At 34.1% G+C, this 13137-nt stretch overlaps 2 protein-coding genes across 2 annotated transcripts; one reads left to right on the top strand and one right to left on the bottom strand.

Annotated features, from left to right (window-relative positions):
* Nucleotides 1-1250: 1250 nt before the first annotated feature.
* Nucleotides 1251-2605, top strand: LOC108378974 (5-hydroxyisourate hydrolase-like). Its single transcript, XM_017635288.1, has 2 exons — nucleotides 1251-1744; nucleotides 1807-2605. Exons 1-2 carry the CDS (start codon nucleotides 1634-1636, stop codon nucleotides 2182-2184), a joined length of 489 nt encoding a protein of 162 aa, XP_017490777.1. The 5' UTR covers nucleotides 1251-1633; the 3' UTR covers nucleotides 2185-2605.
* A 3375-nt stretch (nucleotides 2606-5980) lies between these two features.
* On the bottom strand, nucleotides 5981-11299 carry LOC108378975 (1-phosphatidylinositol 3-phosphate 5-kinase-like). Its single transcript, XM_017635289.1, has 4 exons — nucleotides 10899-11299; nucleotides 9687-9889; nucleotides 8238-8361; nucleotides 5981-6403 (listed from the first exon to the last, which is right to left on the bottom strand). Exons 1-4 carry the CDS (start codon nucleotides 11196-11198, stop codon nucleotides 5987-5989), a joined length of 1044 nt encoding a protein of 347 aa, XP_017490778.1. The 5' UTR covers nucleotides 11199-11299; the 3' UTR covers nucleotides 5981-5986.
* Between the last annotated feature and the right edge of the window lie 1838 nt (nucleotides 11300-13137).

Here is a 13137-nt window from a genome sequence, read left to right on the forward strand (position 1 = left end):
TTTTTTAATTTTCTTTTCATATAAAAATGATTGAAAAGCAAAAAAAAAATTTTTTGTAACGCAAACAATTTGATTGTATAGTTTAAAGTTTTTTTAGATCTGCATCCAAAAAAATTTTTCATTCGGACACTTTGAAAGAAAAAAAAAAATTTCCAAATCACTGCAAAAATGTTCAATTGTTGATTAAAAAAACTATTTGGAATTTTGCAACACAATTTACAGTGTACTTTTCGACTACAAAACTCGGCGCTGCCTGAATATCATTAAAAAATATTAATCTTGGTAAATTCGGAGCCCACTTGAGGAAGCCTTACCCATATGTATATATATTAATAGCACATCTTTAGAGGTCTTAATACATGCTAAAAAAAATAGTTATCTTGCAGGTAATAGTTAACCGTAATGTAGTGGAGGCGTAGTCACCCCTAGTTGAAAAAAAGTGAACTTATAGTGCATACTAGTTGGTTGAGTTCCCTATAGGGTACGTAGGCATATGTATGGTAGTTGTCTTTGGAGCGGGTGAGAATAACCGGATCATATATACATATGTATGTATGTATATACATATAGTATAGTATGCATACATACACATTCCAATTTACATTTCTAAGAAAATATTATTTAGCATAAGTATTAGGGATGCCAAAATATACGGAAAATTGTGATACCGGGATTTCGGGATATATTTACATATTTTTACAATACATACACGTTGGTAGGTGGGTCTGGTTAAAAGCACACATATGTTTTTTTTGTGCCTGTTTTTATTATTGCGTCCATTTGAAGATAATGATCCCTATTTCCGCGATTACGAAATATTTGAACTTCTTTTACCAGCACGTCGGATAAATTATAAGTTTTTCGAATTGAGGAAGTTTGAGAAGATTGATTTAAAAAATTATCTAACTTTTCCTTAAAACAAGTTCTTGGTATCAAATCAGTGTTTTAATTTTTTTTTTTATTCCGGGATTAATGCAAGCAAATCCCGGGACGGAGCCTCAAAAACAACGAAATAATATAAAATTTCGATTTTCATTTTATTTGTCCTGCTTTTTACGTGCTTTTCACAATATATACTGCTTATGTAGGCAGAAATATTTTCGGAAAATTATCTCGTTAGGTGTGGAGATATTTTGAAAAAAAAAACGTATTTTTGAAACATAGTTAGTCATAAATTCACGCTGAATTAACTCTGAGGTCAAATAATAAAGTATATTCGACATAAAATTCATGATAAATTAAGAAAAAATAAAATTTTTAAAATAGTTGCTTACATGTATCTAATAGGAAATTTTTTTCACATCACGCCATGTCACGTAAACTTTCACACTTTGGGTTGTAAAAGTAAATTGAAACAAGTTTATTAATTCAACAAACTCTAAAACTAGAATCACTCCAAATCACAACAAAACATGTTTCATGAAAAGAGTTTTGCGATTTTGTAAGAAAGGAAAAAATCAAGTTCCACTTTAGTCATATAACGTCACTCTCATATATACATACATATGTATAAATTGAATTTACATACGAGATTTATAAGATATCATATTTCAGCATTTCAAGATAAGCTATCCAAATAATCTCTCTAATCTTTTAAAGAAGATAAACAACAAGTAGGAACATCGGCTAACAAATGATGATAAGTGCAGCGTTATTACTGTTACTCACAGTTTTTTCAGTTAGATTTCATAGCATGATGAGCTCCAGTTGGGATCGTGTTCGCCTACGTGTCGAAACAAAAGAGGTGATTATTTCGGATTAATTTTAATTTAAGCTCAATTTCCACCAACTCCCCTTTTCATTTAGGGTTTTGAACCGGCTGTCGAAACTAATGTGAGTGCTGATGTACGTACCATATCTGCACATATACTGGACACCACAGTGGGTCAGGCTGCACCAAATGTTAATATTACAATTTATCGCCTAGAAGGTGGCAATGATTGGCAGAAACTAAATGTTGAAACAACGAATCCAGATGGGCGTGTAAATCAATTAGTGAGTGCTTCGCAATACAAAGCGGGCATCTACAAGTTGGATTTCGATGTGGCATCATATAACGCAGAACGTGGAGTTAAAAGTTTTTATCCTTTTATTGAGATTGTCGTACAATGTGAACGGAATCAGCATTATCATATTCCGTTACTGTTAAATCCGTTTGGTTACACAACTTATAGGGGTACTTGAATGTTAAGCTGATTAATGAATTACTAAACTAATATTTGAACACACATGGAAATAAATGATGGTTATATATATGTATATATATATAAACGCATAGTGGCTCAAACAAATGATAACTTGTTGATTTTTTTTTTAATATTCGTAGCGTTTTTCGAGCTAAACTTTTGTGTTATTTTTCTATAAAAACACCGTCCAAGCTTTGACTAGTAACATATAGACCACAGTTTCAGACTTTATTCAAAATTTATAAAAATTTAACAAATTTTCATTGAAACTTAAACTTTTTAAATAACAAGTGTTGCTAACGGTCTCCCGCATATACATACATATATGGAACAAAAGCGTCATAAAAACATTACAGGGTAAAATCATACACTCAATTCGTCGGCCATGATTTTTTTACTGACGTTCGCAAGCTTTTTAAAACCATATAAAATTTAAAATAAAAATTTAAATTATTCACAATTGTTGTTGTTCGGGATTGAAAATGAGAATGTGTGTGTGAGTTTGAAATTTTAAAATTACATATATTGCTGGAAAACGTCACACTGCCTTCCAATGGTTTTACCTTGTAATGTTTTTATCATGGAAAAAACTGCAAACCGTTTGAAACTTGCAATTCATTGGACTAAAATTGTATGGGCTATTAAACTGCATACCCCAAAATGTTTTTCAGATTCAGATTAAAAAGATGAAATTTTGACAAAATTTTTTTTTGAATTTTCTTAAATTTTGTATAAAGTTTGAAACTGTCATTTATATGGTTTTGCCCATGATAAAAACATAGCAAGGTATAACCGTTCTCTCAATTTGTCGGCCATGATTTTTTTTTGAAGTTTGCCAACATTTTAAAATCATATAAATGTGAAAATAAAAAAATGAAATTGTTCGAAATTGTTGTTGCTTGAGATTGAAAATGAAAATGTGTGTGTGAGTTTGTGAGTAAATTTAAAAATTAAATTGTTTGGAAACGTCAAGAATTTTAAAAGTGACTCTCAGCGGTTCTACCTTACTATGTTTTTATCATGGTTTTGCCGCCATTCTTTTGTTTTTGATGTTAGCCTGGAACTGGGCTGATCCCAGGCTCTGAAACTAGTGTATTTTTTGGTTAACGTTAAAATTAGCGCTAAGATACATCCTGGGTTCAACACTAACATTTAGAAAAAAAAAACGAATTTAAAAGCTTCACTTCGCACGCTTGACACATCTCCTTGGACCCATTTTAATTATGTAACCTGCAATATCAAATACGATTTTTATTACATTTGCATCCAGTTTTATTTTGTTATAAGCAATAATTATAAATTTATTTCTTAATTAAAACTCCTAATCGTACATATTTAGTTACATACGTTTCAATGTTTTCAATATGTGGTTCAAGGGATCAAGGTTTAAACATAACGATTATAATCTGCACTTACAAATAATCAAACATTGTAAATTACATACACATGCTTTATAATTAAATTTATTAGTGAATAAAAACGCGCAGCTTCTAGTCGCATTTTTTTTTTTCATTTATTAAATACACGACGAATTTATTCGACAAGGTGATGTATTTCATTTTTGGTTTACGATTTTTTTTTTTTTTATTTTGTAGTCATTTTTTTGCTTTCATTATTACCATCTCAAACTTACTTACATACGTACTTATACATATTTATATATGTACATACATAGGTAATGTTTGTATGCATTTATGTATACGGTTTTGTAATGATAGGTTTGGTTGTACCAAAGGAAAAACTAACAACAACTTCTGCGAATGGACATCGAACTCCTTCAAGTTTTTCCAACGATTTTTTAGTTCGCGCGAAATAAGTAAAACCAAATAAAAGTTTTTGATTCTTGCAACATTATTTGTTATGTTTTCTCACGTGTATTTGATTTTGTGTTGAGGATTATATGTAGATACATATCTGTGTTCGTATGGAAAAGTAGCTTATGTCGGAAGGCTGGCTTTAATATAAATCGGCATTCGCAGCATACGATTGCAAATGACTCACTGGCGCTTAGCCGTTGAAAAACTTTTGGCAAATAAACGTCCAAGATATAGTTCCGATACTAGCAAGTCAATATTCTTATTACGACTCATCAAAAAATACCTTGTCGTTTAAAGAATAAAGGGAATGCCGCATTAAACTAAAGCCAGCCTTTCGACATAAGCTACTTTTCCATACGTACACAGATATGTATGTAGATAAATATATAGTAAGCAAAGTGTCGAATTTTTATTAATTTTGCATTTTTAGTAAAGAATTCTGCCAAGTACAAACATACACACAAGTATTTTTTTACTAACTAAACTTTTCAAAGAAAATCATTGCAAAGGTATACAGTTTCTATTTTTTTTTTAATAAATATTCAAAACTTTACAATTACGTGCATAGTTTTTAAATTCAATTTTGTCTTCAAAATACCAGAATGCAGAAGAAACGAATATATATACAACTGATAAAAAAAAAATTGTAGCGCATCAATAATTCTTCACAGTCAGCAGAGAAAATAGCCGTCTTCGATTCGCCACTATATTATCACTATATTTGAGCTCTGCTCTCTTGACAAAAAATGTGCGTGTGAATGCAACAATAAAGGTCGGTGTTAAGCATAGATCACACGATTTGTATATTTGTACATTTTGCCGTTACAAATCATGTGATCCCAGCTTTATGCAGATATTTTTTTAGCAAACTGTATGCAAACTTGGAGAAAGGCTTTGGCGACTCTCACAGCACAAACTAAATTTGGCTGGCCAATTCGATGTAAAATTATTGTTACCATACAAAAAAATTGTTGGTAATTGTAGTTATACATACCAGGGCATAGTTAATGAGGCTCGACACTTTTAGGTCTTTTCAGACCGTCTTCAACCGGTTTTTCATAGGCGAGAGGAAGGGAGTAGTATTTTACCTCAGCAATTTAAGACCGGGAAAATGCGGTATGACTTCGGTCCGAAACACACACATAGAAAAATCTCATACTAACACAACAATATACCGCATATCCAGATATCCAAATAACCAGGCAAGCGTGAACAACCACATTATTAATTTTTGCATCAAAAGGACATCTGCAATTTTTATTTCGTGTTACCCATAGGCATAAAAGCACAATCAACGTGCAACCCTGTGCCAAACTCAGTGGATCCACCAAACAAAAATTTGTCTGCATAACACTGACCAAAGTTATCCAGCTGAATTTCTTCCCACGACAGTTGGTTCTACGGAACCGGAACGACCCAGATTCATATCTGGCCAAGGACTGTCACTTTAGCATCATTCCACAAAAATTATTTGGGGACTTTGTATGCTGTTACAACAACAACATCCAGTTGAATTCAACACAAGAGAAACTAACTGGGTTTACCTCATTAAAATGGTCAATTTGGTATTCTCTGTATTGATCTCTATGCAGATATTAGACAAGTTTTACTATAATAAATGGTTTATGCCAGTTATTCTCTAGGTTTGCCACTGTCTAAGTGTGGGCGAATCGAAACACCTAATAATTAAATAAATAGAACAAAAAAAAAAAAACAATTACAAGATATTCAAATTGCAAGCACGCGTTTAGCAATAAAATCCGTACTTGTCTAGGCACGGCAGCAACAAAGTTGCCAACAGTCTGGCAGCACAGTCTCTCTCTCGCGTTCGCTCACCTCCACTTTTAAACTGTTACACTTCTAATTAACAGCACGTTAGAGGCGCCCCAGATAAGAATGTTCATTAAAATTTAAATTTCAGCTATGAAATAAAATCAAATGATTTCCTTGCATCGCCAACAAAGACAACTGCATAAATAAATATTAATTTGCAACACTAGCGGCAATGTTTTTATTTGCCGCCATCAACATGTGTGACATACTGCTACTCTCAATTTGTGTGCTTGTAGCTGCGGCTGCGGCAGCCACGCTAGCACTAGCAGCCACTGCTGCCGTTTGTCTTTGTTGCTGCTGCTGCTGTTTTGGTTGCTGCACTGCAGCCGCTGTTAAAGGTAATGGAGCCGTCATATGCATCGTACTGGATGTACTTGTTGTTGTGACTGTGGTGGCGTTTGCATGCGATGTGTTTGAAACTGCTGGCGTCGCCGTATTAGGCAAGTTTTTTGTAGCTCCGCTAGCCGTTAAAACAGTGCTTGCTGTCGTGCTATTTGCAGAGGAGCTGGTAGTTATGGTTGTATAATTTGGCATATTATTGGTTATGACCGATGAGCGACTCTGCAGCTGAAAATAATAAAATATAATATTTACTTTTTTTTAATATTTCGAAAGGTATGCTTAAAAGTCAGTTTTTAGTTTTAGATCAATGCTTAAATGTTAATGATGATCAATTAATCCAATTTGAGGTAAATTTGATGAAAATTCACATAGCGTTACCAATACATATAGCTATCTTTGTTGGCTGCTATAGCTGAACTTTACTCCGTCGCTAAAGTGAAGTGAGCCAGGCCACGGCTGGACTGGGATGACGACTGTCTTAATTATTTCAGTTATTCAAAAGCCAGTGAAATGAAAAGTACAATGGTCATGCATTGAAGGTAAACGCAGGAAAATTGTTTTAAAGATGATATTTCTTTCACTTATTTATAACATAATTGTACAAATGAGTGAAAAATATTGTTTTTTAATAGTCATTGTTACTTTTCATTATGTAAATGGCTTTCATCTCTAGACGATCTACCCACGATAATACTATTTGCATTTTTATCAACCCTAAACCAACTATTACTTTAATATATATAAATTGATCTGTAATATATTCCATGTCTTATTTGGCCAATTGTATTTACCATTTAGACACATCATTTATGATTTTGGCATCATTAGCTGAAACGGGGCATAATAGTAATTGTCCTTTTGCTGCCAACGAAAAGTCATAGAAGTGCATGAAAAAGTTGTTAACAAAAAGCCATCATCCGTTCAGAAGTGGTGTAAAACTGTAGGTCTCTCTAAAAATATTGAGGCGCATAATAGAAAGACTCCGCCTAGTATTTTTAACCAACTTTCCAATGAGCTAGACTTGAAACTTAGTTCAGAACCCGATGACAAAACAATATGAAAGATAAATTAATCCGCTAAGTGGCCCAGCAATCGAGACATTTGGAAACCGCTGTTTTTAATGTGCCATTTGGTTCATATTTGGAATGTATATTACTCACATGTTAGGAAATAACCACAAAAATGTTTGCCTGTAGGTGGCGAATTTCGTGAAACCTGCACCTATGGTCTAATTTAGTTTATATTTATAATATATACTTACATCAATAGGAATAACTCCACAAAAAATGGCACAGGAGTCGAGATATGTATTTGGAAACCCCGTATTTATGACCGGTTTGGGCTCCTTCTATTAGGGAGTTCACAAGGTGTTGTATACTGTGGTAATGTTGTATGTCGTAAGCTTTAAACGGCTGAAACTATTTATTTGGCCGTTAAAAATTTTACGACATACGACACTTACGACAACTTGTGAACCACCTATATATGTATGGCCAATCCATAATCCAGGCGAGAAACTCTCCTCTAATAAGATAAGCATGAAGTATTGCACATTGTAAAATGTTATATAAAAAGTAATTTTCCCTCTAAAAAGAAACTTCGACCAGTGAAAAACTTTAGAAGCAGCACCATGCAGATACAATGCTTTTTTTTTAGTTGGTTATCCGGTTTGGATGGTAAGAATTTTGTTTGACAAAAGAACGTTTTTGCTTTATTATTTTAACTGGAAGTTGCGATACTTTTTCTGGGCGTTCCCACGCCTGTTACCCCGGCAACACTCAACCACAATAGTTTTTCTCGAAACTTTTGCAAATAAATTTATCTTCGCCAGTTTTTTTTTGTTTTGTTTGTCTTGTTTGTTTCATAAAACTATAAATTCTAGTATAGTTTCTAGAGGATTAGTGTTAGTCAACTACGCTTTGAAACACTATCGAAAAAAGTTAGAAGGTGCAAGTGATAGTACTGTTTCGTCTCTATTAGCTTTTTCGGCCCTCTATACGTATATTCGTTCACGGGCGCTGTAAATAGTTTACTTTTAGTCAGAGTTTAGAGCGTTTACCTGGATCCTTGTTGTTACGGCATGATAACAGGGTCCGCACAATCTCACGGGATTAAAAAGCTTTGCATCAGGTAGCGGGGCCCAAAACTCTGAACAGTCGGCGCAAAATATTTGCCCACACGAACTAAATGAAGAGATAAAAACAGAATAATTTAAATATGGGACAGAATACTCAGTACAGGAAATACAGAGTAATACATTTAGGAAAATTAAAATAGTGCGAATAAGTTATTAGCAGCATTGCATATCCACAGTCGGCTTGAATATGGATTTGAAAAATGTATTGTATTACGTCTTTTAAGATTAAAATAATGCAATTTTACTTAAATGTTTTCATATTCAACATATGCATATATATCACTTATGTAATATTGAAAACAATATTGGTGCCTATAAATTTCAAGGCGACCTAAGTAATTTCATATCTAATGTGCTTAAATGATCTGTTAACTTCGTATAATGGCATTTGTTAATCGTTAAACTTTATCAGCAAAAGTAAGACATTTATACACAAGAGTTATTATTCAGAATGCGTTAGGTATTTGAGGACAAATAAAATCACAGCAATAACATCTTCAATCCGCAGGCGGAATCGTTTGCATGTTTGGATCAAAAGTTCCTCGTCAATATGCGCCATTAATCTTATAGTCTCTGCTCTCAAAACATCACCATAATATGTTTATTGGTCCCCCGTTCAAGTCATCCAAACGATTAATATCTGATGTGTTGGGTGGCGTCATGAAAATTCTCAGATTTCTAAACTTGCGTCTTCATGTCCTTGTGTGAAGGAACAGAGTTCTGTTGGAATACCAAATGCTTCTCATCGCGTACTCTATCTATCCATGGTTTCACAACTGCATTTACGCGAAATCCTTTGGGAAAGAAACAAAATTCTTCCAGTTCTCAGCGAGTTTTGTAAACAAAGGATCGGGCCACTTTAAGGCGTTGATCTATTTCAGGATCGAGTTGCACAAATATATATGTATATGTGAGTGCCCTCAAATACCCGACGCATCCTGTACGTATGACGGAACATTTTCAGATTTAATGGTAATTTTTTGAATCCATATTTCATATAATATNTGACTTGGAACACTTTCAGTTTTTAATGATAATTTTTTGAATCCATATTTCATATAATACGAGCCAGCAATAAAAGTAAACAATGATTTATAATATCCAATAAAAAAGGTTTGTTATTCACAAATGCATAATGTAGAAACTAATAGTTTAGAAATTCGAAAACGAATGAGGTAGGATTAAAACTACTACACTGGTATAAGTAGATATGTATGTATGAACGATAACGCATAAAGAGACAAACAAGAAAACATATAAAATTCCAACCAAAATCCTTAAAAAATAGTTAAAATTTAAAAAAAAAAAAAAACAATTATGAACAAATTACAAATTTATAATATTTAATTTCAAGCATTTTGAGTTGCGCACCGGCAATGATGTCTTCGACGGCCTATCCAGAATTCGACTTGACAGCTGGTGCAGCGTTTCACTGCATGATCGGGTACCCAGAGGACACTTGCGGTGTTTGGTTGTTGTATGGAGGAACTAGCACTAGATGAGGGTGCGCTGCGATCTTCAACAGCCTCCCATGAGCATATCGAAGCATTCTCAATGTTATCTATAGCTGAATTCTGCAAGTGAAAAAGTTGTATGATCAGATTATTAGTTTGTGATAGATGTTGAGGCATAGACTGATAAAGTCAACAATTAGCACAACAAAAATTTGCTTCAAAACTTCAAGTAAGTCAATTTTGCAGTACAAACGCACATGCGGTTAGCATAGTTTTTTTCTCTTTTTTTTTTTGAGAATGTAAGCGCCATAAAAATGCACGGCAGTTCGCATTTCTGTAATGCGCTTTTGTAAGATATTTTGCAAGGCCAACAGCAACGGCAACAGCAAGATTAGTTTGATTGGATAAAGGAGTGGTAGAAGGAATCAACAAGTGAAAATGTGCAAGGCGCGCTAAACAATCAAGCAGCATTCGTATCATCAATGAAAACTTATTTCGCAAAAACAGTAAATCGAAAAGTTTAACTTTTTACTGCACAAGGAAAAAAGTGAACATACAGTTGTCCACAAAATAATAGGAGTGCGATATTTTGACCAGTTTTGGCTGTTACACAAATCCCATATAAATTCAGATTTCAAACTTTGTACAAAAATTATAAAAATTTCGCAAATTTTCACCCAAACTTCCAAATTTTTTAGTCAGAATCTCAACAAAAATTGCGATGTGTAGTTTTGTAACCCATTTTATTCTAATAAAACGCAAGTTTCAAGTTGCAAAAAAATTCCGTTGATTTTTGAGAATATTTTGGTTGAAGGTGTTTCACGTTTTTTTCCATACAAAGTATGTTCTACAATTTCCATTTATATGGAGGACACTGCCAGCAAAAAAAAATCAAATAAATATGTTGTTTGTTGCATAACCAGCTAGACTTTTATAAAAAAAATAATATACATTAAATAAACAAAAGACAAATGGCAAAAACTGGTCAAAATATCGCACTCCTGTTATTTGTGGACCACTGTATGTCTATATGTACTATGTATTTTTTATTGCCACAAGCTTTTAACCGTTACACATCGCACAGCAAGCAATGCACTTTAAGAAAATCAAAAAAAAGACACAAACTAACCGCTGACAAGGAGCTATTGCTATCGCGACAATCGCAACTATAATTTCGCATTAGCATCGCCATTGTGCTATCATTATCGTCGTCAGTCAGCATATCATCTTCGTTGTTGTAGCAAAGACTACAACTGAAACTATGGTAGCGCCTGCGCTGATTATAACTGTTCTGGCAAATGCAATGGCAATAACGGTAGCGAGAAAGTACTCGCCCATGATGACCGATCGCAGTGTGGTAACGTTGTAAACGATGACGTCGTTTATATGATTGGTATGATTGTGACCGTTGTTGTTGTTGCTGTCTCATTTGCTGCTGTTGCAATAGTTTGCACTTATTACATGATCTCGCCTTTAAGCATTGACACCTTGTAGTGCGTTCAACTATTCTACATCTGCTAAGTAAGATCTCGTCTTCCTTAAATAGGTGTGATTATAGGAATACATTAATACATATGTATGTATGTATGTACTAATGCGTTTAAAAATACGCAAGTTTAGCGAGCGTAAAAAGTATTAACGCAATAAGTAATATGCTGTTACTTTTTCTGAGCCACTTTCAGTCGGCGTAAGCGCACATACATAAGTACATACATACTTTACGATATGGTAAAAGTAAGCCTAGAATTTAGAAAATTATGACTACTACGCACAGCAATTAACTGCTAGATTTTATAGCGATAACTGGTAATATGTATGTACAGTGAAAGCTCTCATAGACGGACGCTCTAATAAGCGAACACCTCCTATAAGCGGACACATTCTTGGCAACGAACAATATTTGGCTTTTTTTCATACAAAATCCTCTCCCCTCCACGCACTTTCCGTTAAACGGACGCAGACACTCAAAAATGTCTAGTTATGAAAAAAAATCTCCCATAAGCGGACGCGAAGCTCTAGTAAGCGATACATTTTTTCCCAGTCTGGTGTTGACTCTTGCTCATGCCTTGCGCTGGTCAAACAGGCGCGGTGCGGTACAAAATAGTATATGCGTTGCTTTGCACCTATACTGAGCTTAGGAGCACTCCAAAACAGGGATTTCTGAATTAAAGTAACTGCCGCCCAAGAATTTAAAGCGTATGAAACAGGCAGGGCGCTGTGAGCGAAAACGCTATACAGGATTATACCGCGCGTTCGCGTAACGCTCTTGTTTGGCAAGGCATTAAAGAGACTAAAAATTATATGTACGCAGGTTTCGGGCCACTAAAATTCGATTCAGTAGGAAATTACTTGAAAAATTTTAGGAAAAATATAATTTTGGTAGTAGATTTACGGCCCTATTCCGATTGGCGAAACGACAGTCGTTCGTCGAAATTTGAAACTTTCATTGGCGTTATGAAGCAACGAATGACATAATCCACTACAAATTTGTATTCCTATTATCCCTTCGAAATGAAGAAGTATTGAAAACGTGTCAAAATCTGCCGTTAACATTTTTATTTACGACTTAATTCAACGAACGACTGTCGATGCGAACGACTTACGACAACCAGAATAGGGGTGTTAATTTTTTTTATTAATGCAAGAGACACACATCGTAGTATGACAACAAAACAACAATCTATTCCACACGTGTGGCACCTTCTTACTACGGCTTTCCCACGGCACCCCAATCACGTAGTTCGTCTCTCATTCGTAATTCGCACTCCAATTACCCTTCGAATTTCGTAATTCGCCATACAAAAATTTGAGAGCGAATTACCTCATTTATTGGTAATTCAGATCCAATTACCATGCGAATTACGAACAAATCGGAGCTGTCTCTATTTTTTATCGGAAATTTATCGAAACTAGGTCACAAATTAAAACTTGCATTTTTTCTGGGTACGAAAGATAAAGTTTTTAGATGTGTATATCCCTAATTTCAAACGGAAACTTATACATTTTTAGGAAGAACCGACATTTTGGATTAATTTTGCAGCGAAGAAAAACCAAACCAAAACACAGAGACAGCGAACTGTCAAATTAAGAATGTGCCCGTGGGATCGTAATTGGGGGACCGAACAAGGTAATTTAGAATGTCGTGGGAAAATGGTATAAATTACCTCATTTGTTGGTAATTCAGATCCAATTACCATGTGAATTACGAACAAATCGCTGATGTCTCTAATTTTTATCGGAAATTTATCGAAACTAGCTCACCAATTAAAACTTGCATTTTTCTTGAGTACGAAAAGTAAAGTTTTTAGATGTGTATATGCCTAATTTAATACGGAAACTTATAAATTTTTAGGAAGAACCTACATTTT

This window comes from Rhagoletis zephyria, unplaced genomic scaffold, assembly GCF_001687245.7.
Source record: "Rhagoletis zephyria isolate East Lansing unplaced genomic scaffold, Rhagoletis_zephyria_1.1 Rzeph_scaffold_15338, whole genome shotgun sequence".
Classification (NCBI taxonomy): domain Eukaryota; kingdom Metazoa; phylum Arthropoda; class Insecta; order Diptera; family Tephritidae; genus Rhagoletis; species Rhagoletis zephyria.

Bases quoted from the DNA above. Each gene is read 5' to 3' on its own strand.
- LOC108378974 (XM_017635288.1), top strand. From the start codon at position 1,634: ATGATGATAAGTGCAGCGTTATTACTGTTACTCACAGTTTTTTCAGTT. The intron at 1,745-1,806 runs GTGATTATTTCG...CTTTTCATTTAG, and splicing joins TACGTGTCGAAACAAAAGAG to GGTTTTGAACCGGCTGTCGA.
- LOC108378975 (XM_017635289.1), bottom strand. From the start codon at position 11,198: ATGAGACAGCAACAACAACAACGGTCACAATCATACCAATCATATAAA. The intron at 8,362-9,686 runs GTGCGCAACTCA...CTCTTCATTTAG, and splicing joins CGTCGAAGACATCATTGCCG to TTCGTGTGGGCAAATATTTT. The intron at 6,404-8,237 runs GTAAACGCTCTA...TATTATTTTCAG, and splicing joins CCGTAACAACAAGGATCCAG to CTGCAGAGTCGCTCATCGGT.